The sequence below is a fragment of the Ambystoma mexicanum genome, chromosome 1q (genome assembly GCF_040938575.1).
Source record: "Ambystoma mexicanum isolate Mex_15411 chromosome 1q, UKY_AmexF1_1, whole genome shotgun sequence".
Lineage (NCBI taxonomy): Eukaryota > Metazoa > Chordata > Amphibia > Caudata > Ambystomatidae > Ambystoma > Ambystoma mexicanum.
The window spans coordinates 1,481,286,999-1,481,311,669 of NC_090922.1; the positions used below are offsets into that span (position 1 = coordinate 1,481,286,999).

Sequence of the window (24,671 nt, forward strand, 5' to 3'; positions counted from 1 at the left end):
GGTTTGTTCATATAAGTCTTTTTGGAATCCATTCAGCAGGTTCCTGCCTTGATTCAGGGGGATGTTGGATTAGGACTTCTGGGGAGGGGAAGTAACGTGGGGAACAGGGAAGAGGCCGTTAAAATAAAGAAGAGATGAGACCGGACGTGTTGTTCCGTGTCGGCCTCTTTATTTTAGCGCAGAGCCCTCCACGCATTATAAGATGCACGGTACATGTTCTATACATTTAAATTACAATTTGAAATGATCTGGGGTTCAGAACTTTGTTAGCAAGTTCAGCACTGACATATCGGTGGATAACATCTTTGTTTTTGATGTTTGACTTTGTGTCCAGCGTGAGGAGGATATGTGCATGGGGTAATGCGTCCAGCGTGAGAAGGATATGTGCATGGGGTAATGCGTCCAGCGTGAGAAGGATATGTACATGGGGTAATGAGTCCAGCGTGAGAAGGATATGTGCATGGGGTAATGCGTCCAGCGTGAGGAGGATATGTGCATGGGGTAATGCGTCCAGCGTGAGAAGGATATGGGCATGGGGTAATGCGTCCAGCGTGAGAAGGATATGTGCATGGGGTAATGTGTCCAGCGTGAGAAGGATATGTGCATGGGTTAATGAGTCCAGCGTGAGAAGGATATGTGCATGGGGTAATGCGTCCACCGTGAGGAGGATATGTGCATGGGGTAATACGTCCAGCGTGAGGAGGATATGTGCATGGGGTAATGCGTCCAGCGTGAGGAGGATATGTGCATGGGGTAATGCATCCAGCATGAGAAGGATATGTGCATGGGTTAATGAGTCCAGCGTGAGAAGGATATGTGCATGGGTAATGCGTCCAGCATGAGAAGGATATGTGCATGGGGTAATGAGTCCAGCGTGAGAAGGGTATGTGCATGGGGTAATGCGTCCAGCGTGAGGAGGATATGTGCATGGGGTAATGCGTCCAGCGTGAGAAGGATATGTGCATGGGGTAATGTGTCCAGCGTGAGAAGGATATGTGCATGGGTTAATGAGTCCAGCGTGAGAAGGGTATGTGCATGGGGTAATGCGTCCAGCGTGAGGAGGATATGTGCATGGGGTAATGCGTCCAGCGTGAGAAGGATATGTGCATGGGGTAATGTGTCCAGCGTGAGAAGGATATGTGCATGGGTTAATGAGTCCAGCGTGAGAAGGATATGTGCATGGGGTAATGCGTCCACCGTGAGGAGGATATGTGCATGGGGTAATACGTCCAGCGTGAGGAGGATATGTGCATGGGGTAATGCGTCCAGTGTGAGGAGGATATGTGCATGGGGTAATGCGTCCAGCGTGAGAAGGATATGTGCATGGGGTAATGCGTCCAGCGTGAGAAGGATATGTGCATGGGGTAAAGTGTCCAGCGTGAGGAGGATATGTGCATCTGGTAATACGTCCAGCGTGAGAAGGATATGTGCATGGGGTAATGTGTCCAGTGTGAGGAGGATATGTGCCTGGGGTAATGTCTCCAGCATAAGGAGGATTTGTGCATGGGGTAATGTGTCCAGCGTGAGTAGGATTTGTGTATGGGGTAATGTCTCCAGCATGAGGAGGATTTGTGTATGGGGTAATGTGTCCAGCGTGAGGGGGATATGTGCATGGGGTAATGTCTCCAGCGTGAGGAGGATTTGTGCATGGGGTAATGTATCCAGAGTGAGGAGGATATGTGCATGGGGTAATATGTCCAGCATGAGGAGGATTTATGCATGGAGTAATGTGTCCAACATGAGGAGGATATGTGCATGGGGTAATGTCTCCAGCGTGAGGAGGATTTGTGCATGGGGTAATGTGTCCAGCGTGAGGAGGATTTGTGCATGGGGTAATGTCTCCAGCGTGAGAAGGATATGTGCATGGGGTAATGTGTCCAGCATGAGGGGGATTTATGCATGGGGTAATGTGTTCAGCGTGAGGAGGATATGTGCATGGGGTAATGTCTCCAGCGTAAGAAGGATTTGTGCATGGGGTAATGTCTCCAGCGTGAGGAGGATATGTGCATGGGGTAATGTCTCCAGCGTGAGGAGGATATGTGCATGGGGTAATGTCTCCAGCGTGAGGAGGATTTGTGCATGGGGTAATGTGTCCAGAGTGAGGAGGATATGTGCATGGGGTAATGTGTCCAGCGTGAGGAGGATATGTGCATGGGGTAATGCATCCAGCATGAGAAGGATATGTGCATGGGTTAATGAGTCCAGCGTGAGAAGGATATGTGCATGGGTAATGCGTCCAGCATGAGAAGGATATGTGCATGGGGTAATGAGTCCAGCGTGAGAAGGGTATGTGCATGGGGTAATGCGTCCAGCGTGAGGAGGATATGTGCATGGGGTAATGCGTCCAGCGTGAGAAGGATATGTGCATGGGGTAATGTGTCCAGCGTGAGAAGGATATGTGCATGGGTTAATGAGTCCAGCGTGAGAAGGATATGTGCATGGGGTAATGCGTCCACCGTGAGGAGGATATGTGCATGGGTTAATGAGTCCAGCGTGAGAAGGATATGTGCATGGGTAATGCGTCCAGCATGAGAAGGATATGTGCATGGGGTAATGAGTCCAGCGTGAGAAGGGTATGTGCATGGGGTAATGCGTCCAGCGTGAGGAGGATATGTGCATGGGGTAATGCGTCCAGCGTGAGAAGGATATGTGCATGGGGTAATGTGTCCAGCGTGAGAAGGATATGTGCATGGGTTAATGAGTCCAGCGTGAGAAGGATATGTGCATGGGGTAATGCGTCCACCGTGAGGAGGATATGTGCATGGGGTAATACGTCCAGCGTGAGGAGGATATGTGCATGGGGTAATGCGTCCAGTGTGAGGAGGATATGTGCATGGGGTAATGCGTCCAGCGTGAGAAGGATATGTGCATGGGGTAATGCGTCCAGCGTGAGAAGGATATGTGCATGGGGTAAAGTGTCCAGCGTGAGGAGGATATGTGCATCTGGTAATACGTCCAGCGTGAGAAGGATATGTGCATGGGGTAATGTGTCCAGTGTGAGGAGGATATGTGCCTGGGGTAATGTCTCCAGCATAAGGAGGATTTGTGCATGGGGTAATGTGTCCAGCGTGAGTAGGATTTGTGTATGGGGTAATGTCTCCAGCATGAGGAGGATTTGTGTATGGGGTAATGTGTCCAGCGTGAGGGGGATATGTGCATGGGGTAATGTCTCCAGCGTGAGGAGGATTTGTGCATGGGGTAATGTATCCAGAGTGAGGAGGATATGTGCATGGGGTAATATGTCCAGCATGAGGAGGATTTATGCATGGAGTAATGTGTCCAACATGAGGAGGATATGTGCATGGGGTAATGTCTCCAGCGTGAGGAGGATTTGTGCATGGGGTAATGTGTCCAGCGTGAGGAGGATTTGTGCATGGGGTAATGTCTCCAGCGTGAGAAGGATATGTGCATGGGGTAATGTGTCCAGCATGAGGGGGATTTATGCATGGGGTAATGTGTTCAGCGTGAGGAGGATATGTGCATGGGGTAATGTCTCCAGCGTAAGAAGGATTTGTGCATGGGGTAATGTCTCCAGCGTGAGGAGGATATGTGCATGGGGTAATGTCTCCAGCGTGAGGAGGATTTGTGCATGGGGTAATGTGTCCAGAGTGAGGAGGATATGTGCATGGGGTAATGTGTCCAGCATGAGGAGTATTTATGCATGGGGTAATGTGTCCAGCATGAGGAGGATATGTGCATGGGGTAATGTCTCCAGCGTGAGGAGGATTTGTGCATGGGGTAATGTGTCCAGCGTGAGGAGGATTTGTGCATGGGGTAATGTCTCCAGCGTGAGGAGGATATGTGCATGGGGTAATGTGTCCAGCATGAGGAGGATTTATGCATGGGGTAATGTGTTCAGCGTGAGGAGGATTTATGCATGGGGTAATGTGTCCAGCGTGAGGAGGATATGTGCATGGGGTAATGTCTCCAGCGTGAGGAGGATATGTGCATGGGGTAATGTCTCCAGCATGAGGAGGATATGTGCATGGGGTAATGCGTCCAGCGTGAGAAGGATATGTGCATGGGGTAATGCGTCCAGCGTGAGAAGGATATGTGCATGGGGTAATGAGTCCAGCGTGAGAAGGATATGTGCATGGGGTAATGCGTCCAGCGTGAGGAGGATATGTGCATGGGGTAATGCGTCCAGCGTGAGAAGGATATGTGCATGGGGTAATGTGTCCAGCGTGAGGAGGATATGTGCATGGGGTAATGTCTCCAGCGTGAGGAGGATTTGTGCATGGGGTAATTTGTCCAGCGTGAGGAGGATTTGTGCATGCGGTAATGTCTCCAGCGTGAGGAGGATATGTGCATGGGGTAATGTCTCCAGCGTGAGGAGGATATGTGCATGGGGTAATGAGTCCAGCATGAGGGGGATTTATGCATGGGGTAATGTATCCAGCTTGAGGAGGATATGTGCATGGGGTAATGTCACCAGCGTGAGAAGGATTTGTGCATGGGGTAATGTCTCCAGCGTGAGGAGGATATGTGCCTGGGGTAATGAGTCCAGCGTGAGGAGGATATGTGCATGGGGTAATGTCTCCAGCGTGAGGAGGATTTGTGCATGGGGTAATGTGTCCAGCGTGAGGAGGATTTGTGCATGGGGTAATGTGTCCAGCGTGAGGAGGATTTGTGCATGGGGTAATGTGTCCAGCATGAGGAGGATATGTGCATGGGGTAATGTCTCCAGTGTGAGGAGGATATGTGCATGGGGTAATGTCTCCAGCGTGAGGAGGATATGTGCATGGGGTAATGAGTCCAGCATGAGGGGGATTTATGCATGGGGTAATGTATCCAGCTTGAGGAGGATATGTGCATGGGGTAATGTCTCCAGCGTGAGAAGGATTTGTGCATGGGGTAATGTCTCCAGCGTGAGGAGGATATGTGCCTGGGGTAATGAGTCCAGCGTGAGGAGGATATGTGCATGGGGTAATGTCTCCAGCGTGAGGAGGATTTGTGCATGGGGTAATGTGTTCAGCGTGAGGAGGATTTATGCATGGGGTAATGTGTCCAGCGTGAGGAGGATATGTGCATGGGGTAATGTCTCCAGCGTGAGGAGGATATGTGCATGGGGTAATGTCTCCAGCATGAGGAGGATATGTGCATGGGGTAATGCGTCCAGCGTGAGAAGGATATGTGCATGGGGTAATGCGTCCAGCGTGAGAAGGATATGTGCATGGGGTAATGAGTCCAGCGTGAGAAGGATATGTGCATGGGGTAATGCGTCCAGCGTGAGGAGGATATGTGCATGGGGTAATGCGTCCAGCGTGAGAAGGATATGTGCATGGGGTAATGTGTCCAGCGTGAGGAGGATATGTGCATGGGGTAATGTCTCCAGCGAGAGGAGGATTTGTGCATGGGGTAATTTGTCCAGCGTGAGGAGGATTTGTGCATGCGGTAATGTCTCCAGCGTGAGGAGGATATGTGCATGGGGTAATGTCTCCAGCGTGAGGAGGATATGTGCATGGGGTAATGAGTCCAGCATGAGGGGGATTTATGCATGGGGTAATGTATCCAGCTTGAGGAGGATATGTGCATGGGGTAATGTCTCCAGCGTGAGAAGGATTTGTGCATGGGGTAATGTCTCCAGCGTGAGGAGGATATGTGCCTGGGGTAATGAGTCCAGCGTGAGGAGGATATGTGCATGGGGTAATGTCTCCAGCGTGAGGAGGATTTATGCATGGGGTAATGTGTCCAGCGTGAGGAGGATTTATGCATGGGGTAATGTGTCCAGCGTGAGGAGGATATGTGCATGGGGTAATGTCTCCAGTGTGAGGAAGATATGTGCATGGCGTAATGTCTCCAGCATGAGGAGGATTTGTGCATGGGGTAATGTTTCCAGCGTGAGGAGGATTTGTGCATGGGGTAATGTCTCCAGCGTGAGGAGGATATGTGCATGGGGTAATGTGTCCAGCATGAGGAGGATTTATGCATGGGGTAATGTGTCCAGCGTGAGGAGGATTTATGCATGGGGTAATGTGTCCAGCGTGAGGAGGATATGTGCATGGGATAATGTCTCCAGTGTGAGGAAGATATGTGCATGGGGTAATGTCTCCAGCATGAGGAGGATTTGTGCATGGGGTAATGTCTCCAGCATGAGGAGGATTTGTGCATGGGGTAATGTCTCCAGCGTGAGGAGGATATGTGCATGGGGTAATGTGTCCAGCATGAGGAGGATTTATGCATGGGGTAATGTGTCCAGCGTGAGGAGGACATGTGCATGTGGTAAGCCAACTTTCTGGAATTCTATAAGGGATAACATGACCTCATATATTTTTTGCCAATATATTTTCAAATAACTCTTCCCGTTTGATTTTGAAAACACATGCAATTAGGTCAAGTTGGTGCTGTGTTGTTTGAGTGCCAGATACTGGATGTGCAATTTTGGCCAAGCAGAGTTATATGAGAATGTTGTAAATAGGACTGGCTTTCCAAAGGGTTCCACCATCATCAATGAGAACTCAGTCAAAGTTGGGGAATGATCTATTTGTGCACTCTGATAAGAAGATTCCATAAATGCCAGTCTTACTGCGTGGCTGGATTAGTTGGAGCAATTCCATGCAGCTGTTTGTAGGATTTGCCGAATAGATGTGTTGCTTGTAACATTTTGTGCACTTTGTAATTCCTTTTGTAATCGTTTTGCAGTTGATTGACCTGTGTCATAAACCGTACAAATGTCCATATCCTGGTTTGTGTTTTGGTTTTGTTTTTATCACATGGAGACCCCATGTGATGACTTTTCTGTTATTTGAAAACAGAAGGGTCCATGTCCAGGAGGGGTTTTTATTGCCGCTCCCAATTAGGCAAAAAGTAGAGTAGAATGGAACTGTCTGGCATTATCTCAGTGAGTGTTTGCTTGTGGTGCTACTTGTGGCAGTGCCCTTTTCATGTAATTTGGTCATTTGGTCTGTAGCCCAATTTCGGCCTCTAGAGCGGGTGCTTTTTTTTTTTTTTAAGTGCCAAGGTAACTTTCCACAATAGGACACCTCTCTGTTTATCTGTTCGATATGTTTAGTTCCGAGATTCAACATTTTGCCTTACAAAAGTTACAGTCCTTTACTGGGATACTAATGTGATGTTAATCTATTAGTATGCACATTCTTGATTATCAGCGTGAGGCAAATCAGTGTTTCATATTTATCTTTTGGCTCAATGTCTTGCTCTATTAGAGTGTAATTCGTGATTTCATTCTTCTGCTGTTATGTCTGTCCTTTTTTGCACCTGTATTCAATCTCTGTTTAATCTTTCTTCAGGTTCTTCCCTCACGCGTCTTAACCCTTCTCAAAATGTGTGTAAAGTTGTAAACAAGCTGGAGCTTTCACCAAGATTTGGTGAAATCATCCAAATGGTGAAACAGTTGTGCCCTGTCCTGTAGTGATAAGGCTGTGGCCTGTTTCTAGGCAAGAGGCTGGGCGAGTTGTGTTTGTCTGCCTGGAGGCTGGGTTAGCTTGGTGTGTGGCTTTGGGTACCCAGGGCTATGAAAGAGGAAGGTTAGGCGGGATAGCGAGCTTGTGCGCTTAAAGTAGTGGGTGCCATGACAGGTGTGTGTGTTTTACTCGCAGCTTGAGTTTTCTTCTCTTAGTGGAAGAGTGCAGCAGTGCTCTCTATCTGATTTCTGATATTGGTTTTCTTTGAGCTTGGCTCTCTTAGTAGGGAGAGGGGTTTGCACGCTCCATGGTAGCAGACCCTCTACTGTGTGGTATCATTGACCTATGTGCACCGTACTCACTCCCCACTCTTGTCTGTGGCTCTCTCTGAATCCGTCATCTCTCAGGCCCATGACCATGCTGTGGTGCGCTGTCTCGCTGATGTTGCTGAAATGGGAAAGTGTCGTTCTGTGAGGTTCAGCCCGAACAGCTACCGGGGCAGCCACTTGACGAAGGTGCAGCTGTCCAGTACAGAGATGCAGCACTCCCGGACAACGGTGCGACTGGGCCGTGCGCCTCTCACGGTTACCTGCCTTCCTTTTCAGATACATCCGAAACAGTGCCCGCCCCGCAACCCGGGTGTAGAGTGCTCGGAGAATGCTCCCTGCCGAGTCCAAGGAACCAACGATCACAACGCCTTCAGGAGCCTGTGAGGCACAATGTAAATGAACGGATGCATCCCTACCGTTGTCCCTCTCTATGTTCTGCGACGCTCCCATGCCACCTCCAGGACATCTCCCGACCTGATCCTTTTCGGCACACAAGGGGTTTCCAGTGACTAGGGACAGGCGAACGGCGGCCATGACAGGGGGAGGGGCATGCACCAGTGTACCGGCCCGGGGCCCTTTCTATGAGGCTCCCTCTGATTGGTCGAATACCAGATGGCAGGCTATAAAAGGAAGCACAGGATCTGACCCAGGGTTGTTGCTCTTGTTTTCATCCAGGACACTTGACCAAGGGACCAGAAGCCAGAGGACTGGTGGGCCTATGCAGACTTTCAAGAAAGGCAGACATATCCCCAGCAACCCCATATCTTTAAAACTGAAGGACTATAAAATTCCTGTGAGGGTGAAAACACCTGATTGGGAAAAAGCCACTTCTGTAACTTCTAACTGAATAAAGTATATACCAGAAGCACATCCTGACTTCCATACCTCTGTGTTTTCACAAGTGGGGACGAAGGTGGGATTTGTGACAGCGCAATGGAAGGTTTGATTAAAGCTCTCACGATGGACAACAACAGCTACAGCAACTGATCCAGATACAATCCCAGCAGGCTGTATCTGATCGACAGGCCTTCCAACAGGCCCTCCAAATGCAGGGAACGCTTCAGAATACTGCCCAGGACATAGAACACAAGACTATGTGGCCACCAGAGGTCAATCCATTGTTCCCTCTTCAATTTTGCAGAAATATAAAGAAAGGGAAGACCCAGCTTTATTGTTCACCAGCTTCAAAAGGATTGCCAGACGCTCCTGATGGCCTGTATATTGATAGGGGCATTACGTAGCTTCTTTGCTACCTGGGGTGATGCAAGGGGCATATAAAACTGTCAATCCCAATGGGGACACCCCCTATGCGGAAATCAAAAGAGCGGTCCTGGATCGACTGGGACTCGACGAGGAATCCTACTGCATCCAGTTGAGGAAGACTCGACTTATACCTGGGGAAAGTCCCTGACAGCTCTATTATCGAGTGAAGGACCTAGCCGAGAAATGGCTACAGCCCCCGTCTGCGGCTGTACAGGAGGTACTAGACAAGGGGGTCCTTGAGCAATTCTTAGAGGATCTCTAACTGGACCAATACAGCGCTGGGTCAGGCAGCATCACTGACCCAGCATAGCTGAAGCTGTGGATATTGCTTCTCCCTATCAAAAGGTGGGCTACAACAAGATGCCGATTCCTGGAGGCTTCCCCAAGGATTTCCCAGACCAATCAGGGCTGGATTCCCATGATGGAAATCGATCGAAGACAAACCCTCCAAACCAGAAGAAAGGAAGAGAGTGAGGGAAGGCAAAACCAACACTGGAGAGGTATTTCGTCAACCTCAGTGTTATGAATGTGGGGACCGTGGCCACATTGCCCGGAGTTGTCCCAAGAGAAAAACTGCTGAACCAATGGAGATCGGATACATGTGTAAAGAACCCGGATGGGACCGATATATCCATACACCGCTGAGGTGGAGTAGATGAACACCCGACCAACGCCTTGTTGGACAGAGGCAGCCAGCAGACCGCCATCTCCCCACAAGAAGGTGACATTTCCTCTGTAGCTCCTTGTCAATATGTCCTTATACGATGTATACATGGCGATGTAAAAACATATCCCGCTAAGAGGGTACACATAGAAATACAAGACAAGGCAGTGAGTCTAAGGGCCGCCATTCTTCCCTCGTTACCCACCCCGGTTGTGATTGGATCAGACGTACCCCATTTCAAGGAACTAATGGAAGATGCAAATAAAAGAGTGGTGGACAGAAGCCCCCTTTACCTATGAAAAAATGGAATCATTGTGTATAGGCTCTATATAAATAAACTATCATATCATATCATACCAAGAATAAGAAAACCAGACGAGAACTAAGGGAGAACAGATAGAACTGGACTCGCACAATTTATGTAACCTGACCAATCGGTTGGAAGATAGAAGACCATGAGCAGTCCATCAGGGCGGAGACCCTAACAGACCCTACACTTCTAATAGCTCGCGGAAAAAAAACCCATGGTGACATTCCAGACACAAAGGGAGCGTGTTTTGCCTTCCAACAAGGATTACTCTATCGAGTCAACTGGACGGAAGATGAAACAGACAAGGAATAGCTTGTGAAACCTAGTTCCCATAGTAAGGTCATGATCCAGCTGGCTCATAATCACCCTTGTGGAGGACAAATCCTGCTCAAACGGTTCTAATTGCCTGGAATCTATGGGAAAGTAGCCCGTTTTTTTCAAGAATGCTCGATATGTCAACTGACTAGCGGAGTCACACCATCCCAAGCACCACTTCAATGGATGCCTTTGATAACTGTTTCCTTCCAGAATATAGGGATGGACATAGTAGGGCCCTTGGAACCAGCCAGTAGGGGATACCAATACTTACAAGTCATTGTGGACTATGTTCTAGGTACACAGAGGCTTTCCCTCTCAAGGGGATTTCAGCCCGACAGGTCTGTGATCAGTTGATTCCTTTCATTGCCAGGGTGTGACTACCCGAAGAAATCCTAATGGACCAAGGTATTCATTTTATGTCTACAATCATGAGACAAGGGTGGTCAGTCAAAAGGTCAAAAAAAAAATTCTCGAATGTCAATAATCTCAAAACAAAAATCTTGAAAAAAAGGTTGAATTTATTATTTATTTATTTATATGTATTTTTGGGGTCAGGTAAGTAAAAAAAGGGGTAAAATAAAAAAAACGAAAAAAGGGGGGTTGGGGGGAACCCCCCCATGAAAAAAAAATTCTACTTTTTTTTCGAGATTTTTTTTCGAGATTTTCTTTCCGATCTTTTCACTATAAACCTGAGACAAGTATGTCAACGTCTTCAGATCACTCACTTAAAATCCTCAGTTTATCATCCACAGACCGACGGGCTGGTTGAACGATATTACAAGACCATCAAGTAAATGTTACATAGGACCAGATGGGAAAAATTGGGACCAAGCTCTACCGTTACTCCTCATGGTATTATGGGATACCCCTCAGTCCTCCACAGGGTTCTTCCGTTTGAGTTACTATTTCAGAGACAAACCTCATGCTTTATTGGATGTCGTAAAGGGGGAATGGGAACAAAACAAAGGGATACCACTTACGGACTATGTGGAGAACCTTCAGACCCACATCAATGCCTTACGAGAACTGGCCAGGACTCATCTCAGAAAGGCACAAGAAACCCAAGAAGCTGCATATAACAGGAATAGCCGGTTGAGAACTTTCAAGGCAGTTGACATGGTTTTGGTACTGTTACTGACCAGCAACAACAAGCTGTTAGCTCGTTGGAGAGGCCCTTACGTGGTCAAGGACGTAGTGGGACCTGTCAACTATAGAATCGAGCACTCAGACAGAAAACAGTCAGAGAAGGTGTACCATGTGAACCTCTTAAAGGAGTGGCCTGTACCCCGAAACCATGCCTTTATGACCACATCCCAACAGGACAATGATGAACAATTTGCTGGAGCTCCAGAAGCCGGGTTACCCGATGTACAGTGGGGAACTACCTTAATAGAAAAGAATAAGGAATAAGTAAGGCAAACACTAAAGAAGTATGAAAGAACCTTCTCGAATCTGCCCGGAAAGACTGGCCTTGCAGAACACTGCATCAATGCAACACCCGGTCAGGTTGTTCTGCTAAAACCCTACCGGATTCCTGAGAGAAGACCTCAATTAGTGAAAGACAAGATAGAAACGATGTTGGGTATGGGTATCATCGAACCATCCGTTAGCCCCTGGTGCTCGCCTATAGTACTGGTGCCAAAGCCAGACGGATCAGTGAAATTCTGTATAGACATTCAGATGTTGAATTCCATTTCCAGCTATGAAGCCTACCCCATACTGCAAGTCGATGAGTTTTTGTAGAACCTGGGTACAGCACGATTCCTTAGCACCATTGACCTTACAAAGGGGTATTGGCAGATCCCCTTGAACCAGCAAGACAAGGAGAAAAACACCTTTGTCAGCCACCAAGGTCTCTATCAGTTTCAGGTACTGCCGTTTGACCTTCACGGGGCACCGGCAACCTTTCAACGTTTGATGAACGTCGTTTTGAGCCCTCATGAATCTTATGCCGAGGCTTACCTTGACAACATTGATGTTTCCAGTAACTCCTGGGAGGACCATCTTTTGCATCTTGAAAGAGTAGTGGGTGCCCTAGACATGGGTGGTTTACACATTAACCCCAAGAAGACCCTTCTTAGAGGGTTACACCGTGGGGAATGGCTCTTTACGCCCACAATTGAACACAATCGAAGCTGTTGAGAAAATACCCATGCCCAGCACAAAAGAGCAAATCAGAGCCTTCCTGGGCTTCATAGGATATTATCACCGATTTATACCCCTGCTCTCTTCCATTGCAGCACGTTTGACCGACGCCTTGTGCGCGAACAAATCTAGCGATGTCTTCCTTATCACAAGGTGGACAGGAGGCCATACAATGTTTAAGGAGTGCATCTCTAGTGTACCCATATTGAAGTGTCCCGACTTTAGAAAGCAATTCTTCCTACATACTGATGCCTATGGGGAGAGTCTGGGGCAGTGCTGTCCCAGGAGGATGACGGCTTGTTCCCAACCTTTTTCATCAGTTGTATGTTGCTGCTACATTAGGTTCACTATTCTATAATCGAAAAGGAGTGTCTCGCTATCAAGTGGACCATCGAGACCCTTTGTTACTATCTTCTAGGACGACGGTTCACTCTCTTCACCGACCATGCTCCTCTGCAATGGCTCTCCAGACACAAGGACTCTAACCACCACGTGGTGCAGTGGTTTCTTTCCCTTCAGCTTTTTGACTTTCTCACTGTGCACAAGCCGGCTCATTTCTTGATGGTGGCGGATTACCTGTCCAGGTGCTGTTCCAGGCCCGACTGGCCTGCAGTTTCAGTGGGGGTTTGTGAGGTTCGGCCCGAACAGCTACTGGGGATGTGTGAGAAACCTGAAGGTGTCTCACTCACTGGTCCCCGGGGATCTGTCATCCAGGTGGCCAGGACACGGCCATCACCTTCCGTTTCAGATAAATCCTAAACAGTGCCCACCCGCAACCCGGTGTATAGTGCTGGGGGAAGGCTCCCTACCGAGTCCAAGGAACCAACAATTGCGACGCCTTCCAGAGCCCGTGAGGCACAATCTAAATGAACGGATGCATCCCTACCATTGTCCCCCTCTGGGTTCTGCGGCACTTCCCTGCCATGACAGGTGTGTGTGCTTTACTCGCAGCTTGAGTTTTCTTCTCTTAGTGGAAGAGTGCAGTAGCGATGTCTATGTGGTCACTGATATTGGTTCCTTTGAGCTTGGATCTCTTAGTAGGCAGTGGGGTTTGCACGCTCTGTGGTAGCAGATCCTCTACTGTGTGGTATCATTGACTTATGTGCACCGTATTCACTCCTCACTCTTGTCTGTGACTCTCTCTGAATCTGCAATCTCTCAGGCCCGTGAACATGCTCTGGTGCAGTATCTCGCTGATGTTGCTGAAATGTGAAAGTGTTGCTCTGTGAGGTCCGGCCCGAACAGCTACCGGGGCTGCCACTTCACGAAGGTGCAGCAGTCCCGTACAAAGGTGCGGCAGTTCCTTACAAAAGTGTGGCGGTGCCGTCCGCCACTCACGGTTACCTGCCTTCCTTTTCAGATACATCCAAAACAGTGCCCGCCCCGCAACCCGGATGTAAAGTGCTGGGAGTAGGCTCCCTGCCGAGTCCAAGGAACCGATGATCGTGATACCTTCTGGAGCCCGTGAGGCACAATTAAAATCAACAGATGCATCCCTACCGTTGTCCCTCTCTGGGTTCTGCAATGTTTCCACGCCGTCACTAGGACATCTCACGATCACAGTCCTTTCCGGTACACAAGGGGCTTCCAGTGACTGGGAACAGACGAACGGTGGCCATGACAGGGGGAGGGACATGCACGAGTGTACCGGCATGGGGCCCTCATTATGAGGCTCCTTCTGATTGGTCGAATACCAGATGTCAGGCTATAAAAGGAAGCACAAGATCTGACCCAGGTTTCTTGCTCTTGTTTTCATCCAGGACACTTGACCAAGGGACCAAAAGCCAGAGGGCTGTTTTAACTGTAACATACTCCAAAAACTGTCCCTCTTAAACAGTGCTCCTTCTTGAAAGGTGCATCTAAAAGGTGAAAGTGTTGATCTGTGTCTTCTCCCTTCTCCCTTCGCTCTTCGCTCTTCTCTCTTCTTTCTTCTCCCTTCTCTCTTCTCTCTTTTCTCTTTTCCTCTCTCAGAAAAGACCTCCAAATACAGTTTCTATGCTAGTTGCTGGTGTTTTGGTGTTGCATTTTTGCTGTAATTTAGTGACAAAAGTGTGTATTGACCTTGCATAGACCTCCTAAGCATGCTATTTATAGAGGAGAGGATGTGCAGTTTGCCCCTATGTTGGTTAAATAAGGAGGAGGGAGATTCTGGACAGCTTGAGAGTATGACTACCATCATATTTAAACAAACTCGAGGTATAATCGTGAGCACTCTGGTAGGTCAATTTTGTTTGGACCAGAAGGAGTCTTGTGGGTGGATTTAAGCGTACGTACTACGATTGTGACCTCATGCCAACCTCACCAATTAATAGTTCAATATTCTAAAAGCTATTACTAAAATGGCTAAATATAACTGTTAGGAAGATCTTGAAATAAAGGCTCATCTTAATCCAGTCTATCACCTGGGTCTTATAATGTTCTTAATAGGAACGAACAAACCGCTGTCCTGATGGTAGGTCCATAAGCAAAGATTTTCAAACGTATCACCTACTTAAAAATTCATGAATACGATTTGGAGATGTCATCCCAGACTAAAAGAAGTGCAGTTGTGGTCTGAAGACACAGCTGGAGACCAGACTCTGTGTTATATAACAGGACATGTTTTCTAGACTGAAAGCCGAGTAGCCAACACTTGTCTTTAAGTTTGTAGTAGAGTTGCCATGTGCTCTATATATTCAGGGATGTGTGTGGGTTGCCCAACAGTGATAGGGTCTTGTGGCCAACTCCAACATCCCAGATGGCGTAAGCAGTTGTGTTGCTTACTCGGTCTTAACGGCTGTGGGTAAGTGCCACAAGAGTGATTCCAATGGTCACTGCCTGTATACATTATAGTCATAGTAAACATGTTGCACTTGTCTTACTGAGCAAAACAAAAATTACCTTTAGCGGAAGGTCATTGTTCCAAGACACTCTTTGGAAATACACCCATGAGAAAGGAGAAGGGAACACGTCGCACCAATGATGGTTCCTTCCTGGCTGCTTTGAATACAATCAAGAACATATTGGGGACATAGGAATGACCACAGATCATTATATTTTTTAAATATATCTGTGCTAAAAATGTTTTGTTTCTTGAATCACTAAGTGCATAATGCAGGTTTGGATTGGTACTCATGAAATTCTTCACAACACTCACCATAACATTAAAGTGCCAGCAGCATTGAACCACATACACAGATTCTGAGAGTCTCCCGATTTGGATATGAGGGTAACAATTCATGCCTCATTTATCACTCCCTTACAAGCCATGGTGGGACACAGAGCCCAATTGTGAAGAGGATGGGAATTAGCATCCAAGAGTAAGGATGGCTGTGAGTATGCCCAGTCCCCAACGTACAGACATCCTTAGAGAATTATAAAGATATATATATATATATATATATATATATATATATATATATATATATATATATGAAAAAACTTTGTTAGAGGGACGTTATGGTTAAGTTGCGCTACTAAAAACCTATGAAATTCAGTGAAAAAACTTTGTTAAGGGGACGTTATGGTTCAAAGTAAAACTGAAAACCCCCTGAAATTCGGCAGTTATGGTAACATAAGCAACCATAACTCGCGCCACCGTGCACTGCTAACACTAACACCCAGGACATCAAAGATGACATCACAAATGTCATTGATGACATCACTGATGACATCACATGGCTGTCTCTCCCTTTTTATCCTTTACTGACATATCGAAGCCACATAGTTTTCTTCAGTAACAGTCAGGAAGTAAAAATTGAAAAGGTACTATATTTGTAGACTTAGGGTCAAGTCACATCATATGAAACATATACATAGCGGAAGACAAAGGGTTCAAAGAGAGCAATCCTTTCTGTGCATGAAGATAATCATTAGGGTTATCAGCACTTTCTCATAGTTTTATTTTTATTACTCTACCTTCCCTGTATATGCTCATATTTGTATACATTATACTCACTCTCCTTTCCTTTGGGTGCAGCCACATCATGTGATACACATACATATGGTAAGTAGCAGCTTTGAAACAGAGCAATAGTTTCTCTGCATAAAGACAATCAGTTAGGTTATGAACTCTTTCTGCTACTACTTCTGCTTTTTTGTTTACTTCACTGTCCCTGTATATACTCATATTTGTATGTGTTGTTGTCTTTGTGTTTTGTCTGTAATAATTATGTATTAAGTGGGATTTATTATCTACCTATTACTTGTTTCACAGTACGCAAAACTCTAATAAGAAAGCAGTTATCATTTCACTATTCAACATGGCAAGATTATGAATATGGCACCTTCATCATGTATGCTGCACACACTGCCTATGTTTCTGCATGAGTAGCTTAGTATACTGTATAGAACTTCATAATAGAATGCTATTTATATCAATGCATTGCTTAATGCACTAAGGAGCTCATGATATTTATCCCAATGATCCTTGACAGTTTTTGGTCAGCATTATAAGAATCCCTGGTACAGAGTTTTTAAGAAAAGTAAATGCACATGTGATGTCATCAGTGATTTCATCAATGACTTTTGCGATGTCATCTTTGATGTCCTGGGTGTTAGTCTTAGCTGTGCACGGTGGTGGCGTGAGTTATTTTTCATAGCTTACCATAACTTGCGATTTTCAGGGGTGTTTTGGCTGTACTTAGAACCATAACGTCCCTTAAAGAAACTTTTTTTAATATCACGCAAACAATATACAAACATGGCATGCAAAAACCAACTTATCACAGATGGCTTTACACAGAATGTTGCAAAGTAAGAATTTATGCTCGTTCACGGTGAAGGTCAGCTGCTTCCATGTTTTTCTCGGGCCCCGGAGAGGCTCACGAAGCGGACTATAAGGTTTCATTGTGAAGCCTAGAAAGAAGAGGGGAAGCATTTCTAAAGAAGGTACGGAGGGAGGATGCCAGTTTGGGTGAGCAAAAGGTATATGTTTTAAACACATAGTGTGGTGTGCGTAAGTAAATCATCTATGGTTTTAAACACAGAACAGTTGTGGTGTTGCTGGAAACCTAGAAAAAAAAGCGAAGGACTTCTAAAGACAGTTAGAAGGGATCATCTGGCATAGCGTCAGTTAGCATGGTGGATCCATGTAACTGAACTGGGCCCGGTGAGACAGGACGGTTTTGTGTGCAGTGAAACCTTTTCCCTGACAACACCATGAGCCTTAAGCGAATGAAAAAGGCCACATCAGCATGTTCAATTCACCTTCGCTCCATAGGAAGTCAGGTACCGCGAGACACAACTGATGTCAAAGGGCTGAGGTCTGCTGTCCATAAGTTGAGTCATTTTCTTCTTGATCCACGCGGAGATCTCCTCGTCCGTATTCAGCTCTGAGGCTCGGCTTCCAGCGAGATGAAGAGCAACTTCACGAACTAGAACCAAAGATCTGAGGAACCAGAGAAAATAACCAGATATAGAGGTAAGTAGTGTCAACGTGAACCCAGATTAATCTAAAGATAAGTATTTTCACACAACGACTATTATATATTGTCTTCCAACAGTTCAAGTAGCCCTTGGCCATCAGACCTCCCCGTGATTATCTAACCCATGACCATTAAACTAACGGGCACTCTATCTGCTCTTTCAGATCACTGAGAGGCAAGTGAACAGGGTATTAACGTGGAGTGAAAGGATAAAAGCTTGATTTACTGGCTCTTATATTGATGAATTTTACGTCCATGAATAATCCTTTAGGTAGAGTTTCAAGTATAGCAAACATCATGATCTTTAGAGCTTTGTGATAAAAAATGTAAAGGTTTTGTGGTTGGATTAAAACCTGCAGGGTCAGGCGCCCAAACCCTGATGGTTGTAAGAGCCTAGTAGATGGTCAAGGTCCGCTGCATATGTTTTGTTTCTAGGCAAATGCTTGCCTTAAAGAGTCGCCCTCAGTTCTCTCTTGAATATTGAGATGTTTTGCTCAGATTTCAGCAACATATTGAGTATATTCCCTAATTCTTTATCAAATGCAATGAGAAAATCAAGATGACATGACTGTTAAACTTGTGAAGGATCAAGATTAAGGGTACTGGTTGTGAAGTACCCAGTACCTGTGAACACGGCCTATCCAGACACATGCATGCATAAAGATTGATATAGAGCTGAATGTTGGTGTAACCACATATACAGTGCACTACTGCTTGAAGCACACAGTAAATGTACCATTAACAACATTGATGGCCTTCATACCTCAAGAAAAGATAACAGGTTGATCATTTGTATGCATTGGAAAAGGATGGGTCCTTATCGGTTAGCTTATCTGTGGAGCTCTAAGACTCCTGTATCAAGCCAAGTACCTCTGGGGGCTCCTATGGGTCACACTCCTCCAGCTACCCCTCCCTAACATTCACGCTGCCGGAGTGGGTAAAGCTGGAGACTTAATATTCATGAAACGGGTAAAGCTGGAGACTTAATATTCATGAAACGCCCTGGAACATAAAGGACAGTTGAGGCTGCAGCTGGGAAGGGAGAGGAAAACAAACACACAGCCTTCATAGCATGTCACCATTATTTCATACCATTCCCCACATCTCTCCAAAAACGTTTCTCTAGTCTCCTTGTACTAAGCACACTTCATTCTCCCGCAAAAGGCTGTACTAGCGTATTTACTCATGTCAGGTAGAACATGCCCGTGCTACCAACCCGTCACCAAAATAGGAACACGCTTACCCCCAAACTAAGAGCAGACACCCAGCTGCACTACCCTCTTTCCAGTCATTGATAGTATTTAAGTAGAGGACACTGCAGGTTGCCAGCTCACCTGTGGACCATTGCGCTGTACAGACAGATCTCTCCCTGTGTGGGTCTGGCTCCATCAGAGTAGTAAACACAGTCGGAGTAGTCAGGGCGTGCCTGGAAAAGACCGAGCCCGGCCCAGTCCTCTTGTGGAACCCCAATCTTTTGAATGGTTTGTTGGTTCTTGTCCACAGGGGCCCTCACCACTCTGACCAGAAGTGTTGCACATGGCACTATCCTATAGGAGAGAGAGGAGGAGTTAGTATGGAAAGGGGGTGATGTCACTCAGCCGCAGAGTACATTCAAATGTGCATCAAGCTTCCCCACAGCTCTTTTATCACCCTCCCACTTCTTTTTCTTTGTCAACTTTGTTCCTGTCTACATTCCTCTGCCTTGCAGGTGGTCTGCCTGTGCCAAGAGGGCTTTTCGGAATCAGCCCTGTGCACAGATTCCAATCGGCCACTCAATTCTGGTAAACAGAATTCTAGCCAAAGTGTGACTGAACAGCAAGGCTTAGACTGAGGAGAATGTGAGTGTTTAAGGGGTCAGTTAAGCAGACACAGAGCACCCTTAATAACACAAGTTAGGCAGAATGCATACAAAATAACACTATTTATTTAGGCCTTGGACAAACCTTTATTAATTGAATATCACAGCTAAACATAAACAATAATTAATAATAGTTAATAATTACATTAAAACAATAACTACTATTATATACACATTCAGGTTTGTGGTGCTCTAGTTACACTTTACTTTTAGACAAAGTTATACCAATCTAAGCAGCTGTAGTGCAGAAAAGGAATTTTAAAAAACAAGGTAAAAACCAAATTAGACCACTAATATGTAAAAGAGACAGACACACCCTACAGAGCCTTATACAAATAGACATGGCCTAGTGCCCTTAGAGTAACCGGTCGTAACAAAGTTCTCATCAGAAGGCAAGGAGTCTTTTTAAGAGCCTAAACAAGTAAATGCTTCCATTTAATAGAAAAAGTGGTGAAAGGTTCTTAGCAGACCCTTGCCCAGTCCACCTTAGGGGGAAGCCCAGGGTAGGATCCTTGAACAGATTTCCATTGATCACGGTCTGGCAAGTGTAAGGTAGAGCAAGAACCTTACGCCCATTAAACCCTATGCGGATGGTGGGGTAGGACCAGGTATGCTTACTTAACTCCTGTACTCTGATTCACTCAGTGACCACTTTGGCAGCTCCCGATATAGCAGGGCCCCAATGCTGTGTGTCTTGGTTCCGTTGAAGGAGGACCAGCGGTCTCGTGCAGAGATCACGTTTGGCATCAGGATTTTGGGTCCGGCTAGTCAGCAGTTCCACGCTCTGGCGAAACAGTATCTGGGACTGGATAATCACAGACAGCCTTCGGCCACCAGGCCTGCCAAGCAACAGACACACTTTGGCATGATGTGGACTGGGACTAGACAGTCCCAAAGCCCACATCCGGCCATACACACACACACATACACTGACCAAAGGACAGGTGAAACTCTCCTTGCATGGCCATTTCGAGTAACTTATATTCTACACGGCATTAAGCGGTGAAATTCAAATGTGCGCGAGACAAATAAAAGAAACACAGTACAAAAAGATCTGTTGCCACCAGCTCGTCTTGGACATATCATGCAAGGAACCACAAACCTATTGAAAAAACAAAGTTATATGGACACAAGTATCCCTACCACACCTCAAACTAAGGTGACTAGGGCAGTGTTAAGTAAACAGAGAATCTCATAATGGATAACAGAGTTTGCCTACACCGATAGCCATAGGGACTAGAAAGATAAGCGCAACAGGGCAAGTGAAGTAAAAAGTATTCACTTGCCTCCAAATTTCGAGACAGGTACAAACAACAGCAAAAGGTTGGGGGAGGTTCCATAGATGTCGATGGAGGGAATGCAGCAAAACGAAATTATTTCCTAACAGTCTCCAGTTCCAGTTGAACTTCCTTCCATCCATACCGCCCTTCTACTTTTCTATTTCTTGTCCACTTTGTCGATTTCCCATTTATTTCCCGAGCTTTTCACTTCCATCTTTTCATGCTCTCCTCTTTTTGTTCCTTCCATACGTCTGCCCCACAGAGCTAGCCTTTAGTTTCATCCAGGACCTACTACATACTCAAATCAAACCACATTGATTTGCCAGCCTTCAGTTTTACATTGGCATTTCCAGCATGATTACAATATGTGTTGACCTGCTTGTCAACTGCAGTCAGTGTTCCAGTACCTGGTTGCCATACACAAAGGTAACACACCAATCAATATTTTGTAGTGATTGACATTTGTCCTTTGGAACAAATAATGACCGTTGTTCACATGACACTGCACAGAACTGTTCCTTAGTTGCATTTGTGGTGTGTGCCTGAAAGACTTCATCTGTATACAAAAGAAGGGGTCCTGCCTGTAAACTTACTATTCCTTTGCAAATTATTCAGATGCAAATTTACTTCCATTTAAGGCAAACTGGCAGCAGGTTATTTACTGTCATGTGATGCCTAGCTGTGTACCAAAAATGCAGTTAGGCACTCAATATAGTTAGTGAAAGTCAGTTTATTACTGATTGCTGACCCACTTTTTTGAAAACATATTCATAAGTTAAAACATTCACTGTGTACAACGTAGACAAAGACACAACTCAGGTTCACATGGCACAATACAGGTTATCTCATGATTAGAGACATTTACAAATAAAGACTTCATGACATGTACCCGAAAGAGGTTGCAACATGTACCCGTCGCTGATGATGATTGATCTGTGATCATTATCTGGTGAAAAGATGTATGGGTCTCTGACAGTTCATCGATTGGAAGCATCCTAGAATTTCAAGTTAGTCCAATAGAAGGTATCAAAACATGGAATGTGTGTGATTTTAAAACTGGTCTAACATAATTATAATAATTGTATTTTTGTAACACGCTTAAAACCAACAAGTAGTTTCTAAGCGTGGGATCGGGATTCGAACCTTTCATTGTCTTGCTTCCAAGACAAACGCATTGTCCCTGAGCAATCCTTCCTCACATGATGCCAAATATTTCTTTGCACATTACAATGGATACCGAAAAGCTTTGGAAACAGTGGCACATCTGCCAGATGTGCCCAGAAGATCCCCAGTTGGATAGAAACATTTACTTACTGACTACTTGCAAGAACGAGAGTCTAAGAGCAAAAGGACTGAGGATCCTGATTCCACTGGGGCCCACACACAATACAGTCTATCATGAGCAGACATCCAGGAAAGCCTCCGGAAAAGAAAAGGAATTATATTCCAAGCCAACACTCATCCAAGAGAATAAGAATGGGGACGGCGATAAACAACCTTACACCAAGGCTACAGGAACCCATTGCCCAACACCAGAATTGGAGTCTGAGCTACAAAAGAGTGACCACAAACAGAATTTCTCATTAATGAAGAAGAATAGGAATCTCCATGACCTAAAGGGAATGACACTTACAATAGTGATTCATACACCAAACAGGTCCTACACTTAGAACCCAATGGGAGAACTCAGCACCAATCAACTACTCGTTGACAACCTTTCCAGACATGAACTTCTCCAAGCAGAACAGACTGAAGTCGCCAAGATACTGACATTCCGCCACACCCATGAACTAGTGGAAATGCAGCTTTGTAGGAATATTGTATACCACATACAACACTTATGTCTAAAAGAATATTTCAGTGGGAAGAACTATTAACAAAGTACTGGCCAAGATTATGACAATACTGAAAAAGTATCAAACTGGACAGCTCCACGTGGCAAAATCCAGAGACTTGAAACCTATACACGTGTGTATGATCGTGATACAAATAAAATGTAAATATCAATATATCGACTGTCTCAGAAAATGAGTACGATCTGACTCAACAAAGAGATAGCTCATCAGAACCTTACCTTCAAAGGGGGAAGGGTAAATAAACAAGGACATCATAATAATAACAGCAGGAAATGGTGGTGATGTTGTATTTTTGGATACACAGAAATACAAAATGGAGGCACACAAACATCTTGATGCACATATTTACAAGGAACTCAGTGATGACCCCACCATGGAATAAAAACAAATCTATGGCAACAAACTATCAAGTCCATGCCGAGCAGCATTGAGGAACACCTCCAACACCTCGGATAGTGTATCAGCGGCCAAAGATCGGCAAACCAGAAGCTTTAGGCCACCAAATAACCAAAGGCATATCTGGATATATTAAATCCACCCTAAACCATCTGAGAATGGGCAGAAAAAAGGTTTGTACATAACACAGCACATTTCCTTTAGGGGCATTTGGAAGGTAGGCTGTGTACCACCAAATGAACTATTGGCAACGATGGATGTGCCCACCCGTTATCCCAATATTCTCCAGGAAGATGGAGTAGCTGCATGCTAGAAATACCTGCAAAACGAGAACTGCAAAACAGACACATGAGGTGTGTTCACATACATAATCATGTTTGCTTCAATGGAAGACACTTCCTAATAAAAACACGGAATGGAAATGGGCACCAAAATTATGCAAACATTTTTATGGGCAGGTCCTGAGCAGGAGTTCATACAACAACAATTCCAGGGACCATTAACATACCTGCAATACATTGATGGCATTTTCTTGATTAAGAGCCAAAGAGAAGATTTACTTTAAAAATTCCATGAATTACAAAGTGGCTTCCAACAGTGTATTGAGTTCACCAAGAAGTGTGTGCACTTCTTGCATATGGCCAGATCTTTAGTGGGAGTTATTACAACAACAATCCCAGGGACCACTTACATATTGTAAGAAATTAATGGCATTTCACTGATATAGAGCGAAGTCAAAGAGTCACTTGAATAATTAAATGAATCACTTAATGGCTCCCAACACTGTATTAAGTTCAGCAAAAAGTGCAAGCACTTCATGGAAATGGGCCTATCTTGAGCGGAAGTTGTTACAACAACAATCCGAGGGACCACTCATATAGTGCAATACATGTATGGCATTTTATTGATTTAGAGCGAAGAGTCACTTAAATAATTCCATGGTTCACTAAATGGCTCCCAGTGCTGTATTAATGGCACCAGGAAGTGCATGAACTTCCTGGCTATAATTTGTTCTGTTGGAAGGAATAACCAGCTAGAAACAGATGTATACAAGACACCTACCAAAGTACCTGCTAAGCACAACCTTCCATTCGAGCGACACAAAGCAATCTATTATCAACAGCTAGGCAATCCGATACAAGGGTATTAGCATACTTGATCGAAAAACATTTGACCTTTTCAATTTGACCGAATTTATTTGATAGTTTTTTCGGTCAAATTTAATAAAATATATGGGGAGGGTTAAGGGAATAGGTTAAGGTGGGGGTAAGCGGAGGCGGGGAGGGGGCAGGGAGTTTCGCCCTGCATTTTCTACCAATAAAACAACCCAACAAAAAGTCAAATTGGAAAAGGTCAAATATTTTCGATCAAGTAGACCTAAACCTGATACCAGTATATCTGTTCCTACAGGAAGACAAGTGTGATGGGGCGGACTTACACAAGAACTGCGCAGACTCTTAGGGCCTCATTACACGGTAGGCGG

The 24,671-nt window shown here is 45.5% G+C and overlaps 1 protein-coding gene across 1 annotated transcript in view; it reads right to left on the reverse strand.

Annotated features, from left to right (window-relative positions):
- LOC138550118 (uncharacterized) overlaps window positions 1-24,671 on the reverse strand; it is a 494,885-nt gene that overhangs the window by 89,284 nt on the left and 380,930 nt on the right. The window contains exons 23-24 of the mRNA XM_069642386.1: window positions 19,133-19,345; window positions 17,581-17,761 (exon numbers count right to left, since the gene is read on the reverse strand). Coding sequence (XP_069498487.1) covers window positions 17,581-17,761; window positions 19,133-19,345 — 394 coding nt within the window. The remainder of the gene's footprint in view (window positions 1-17,580; window positions 17,762-19,132; window positions 19,346-24,671) is intronic.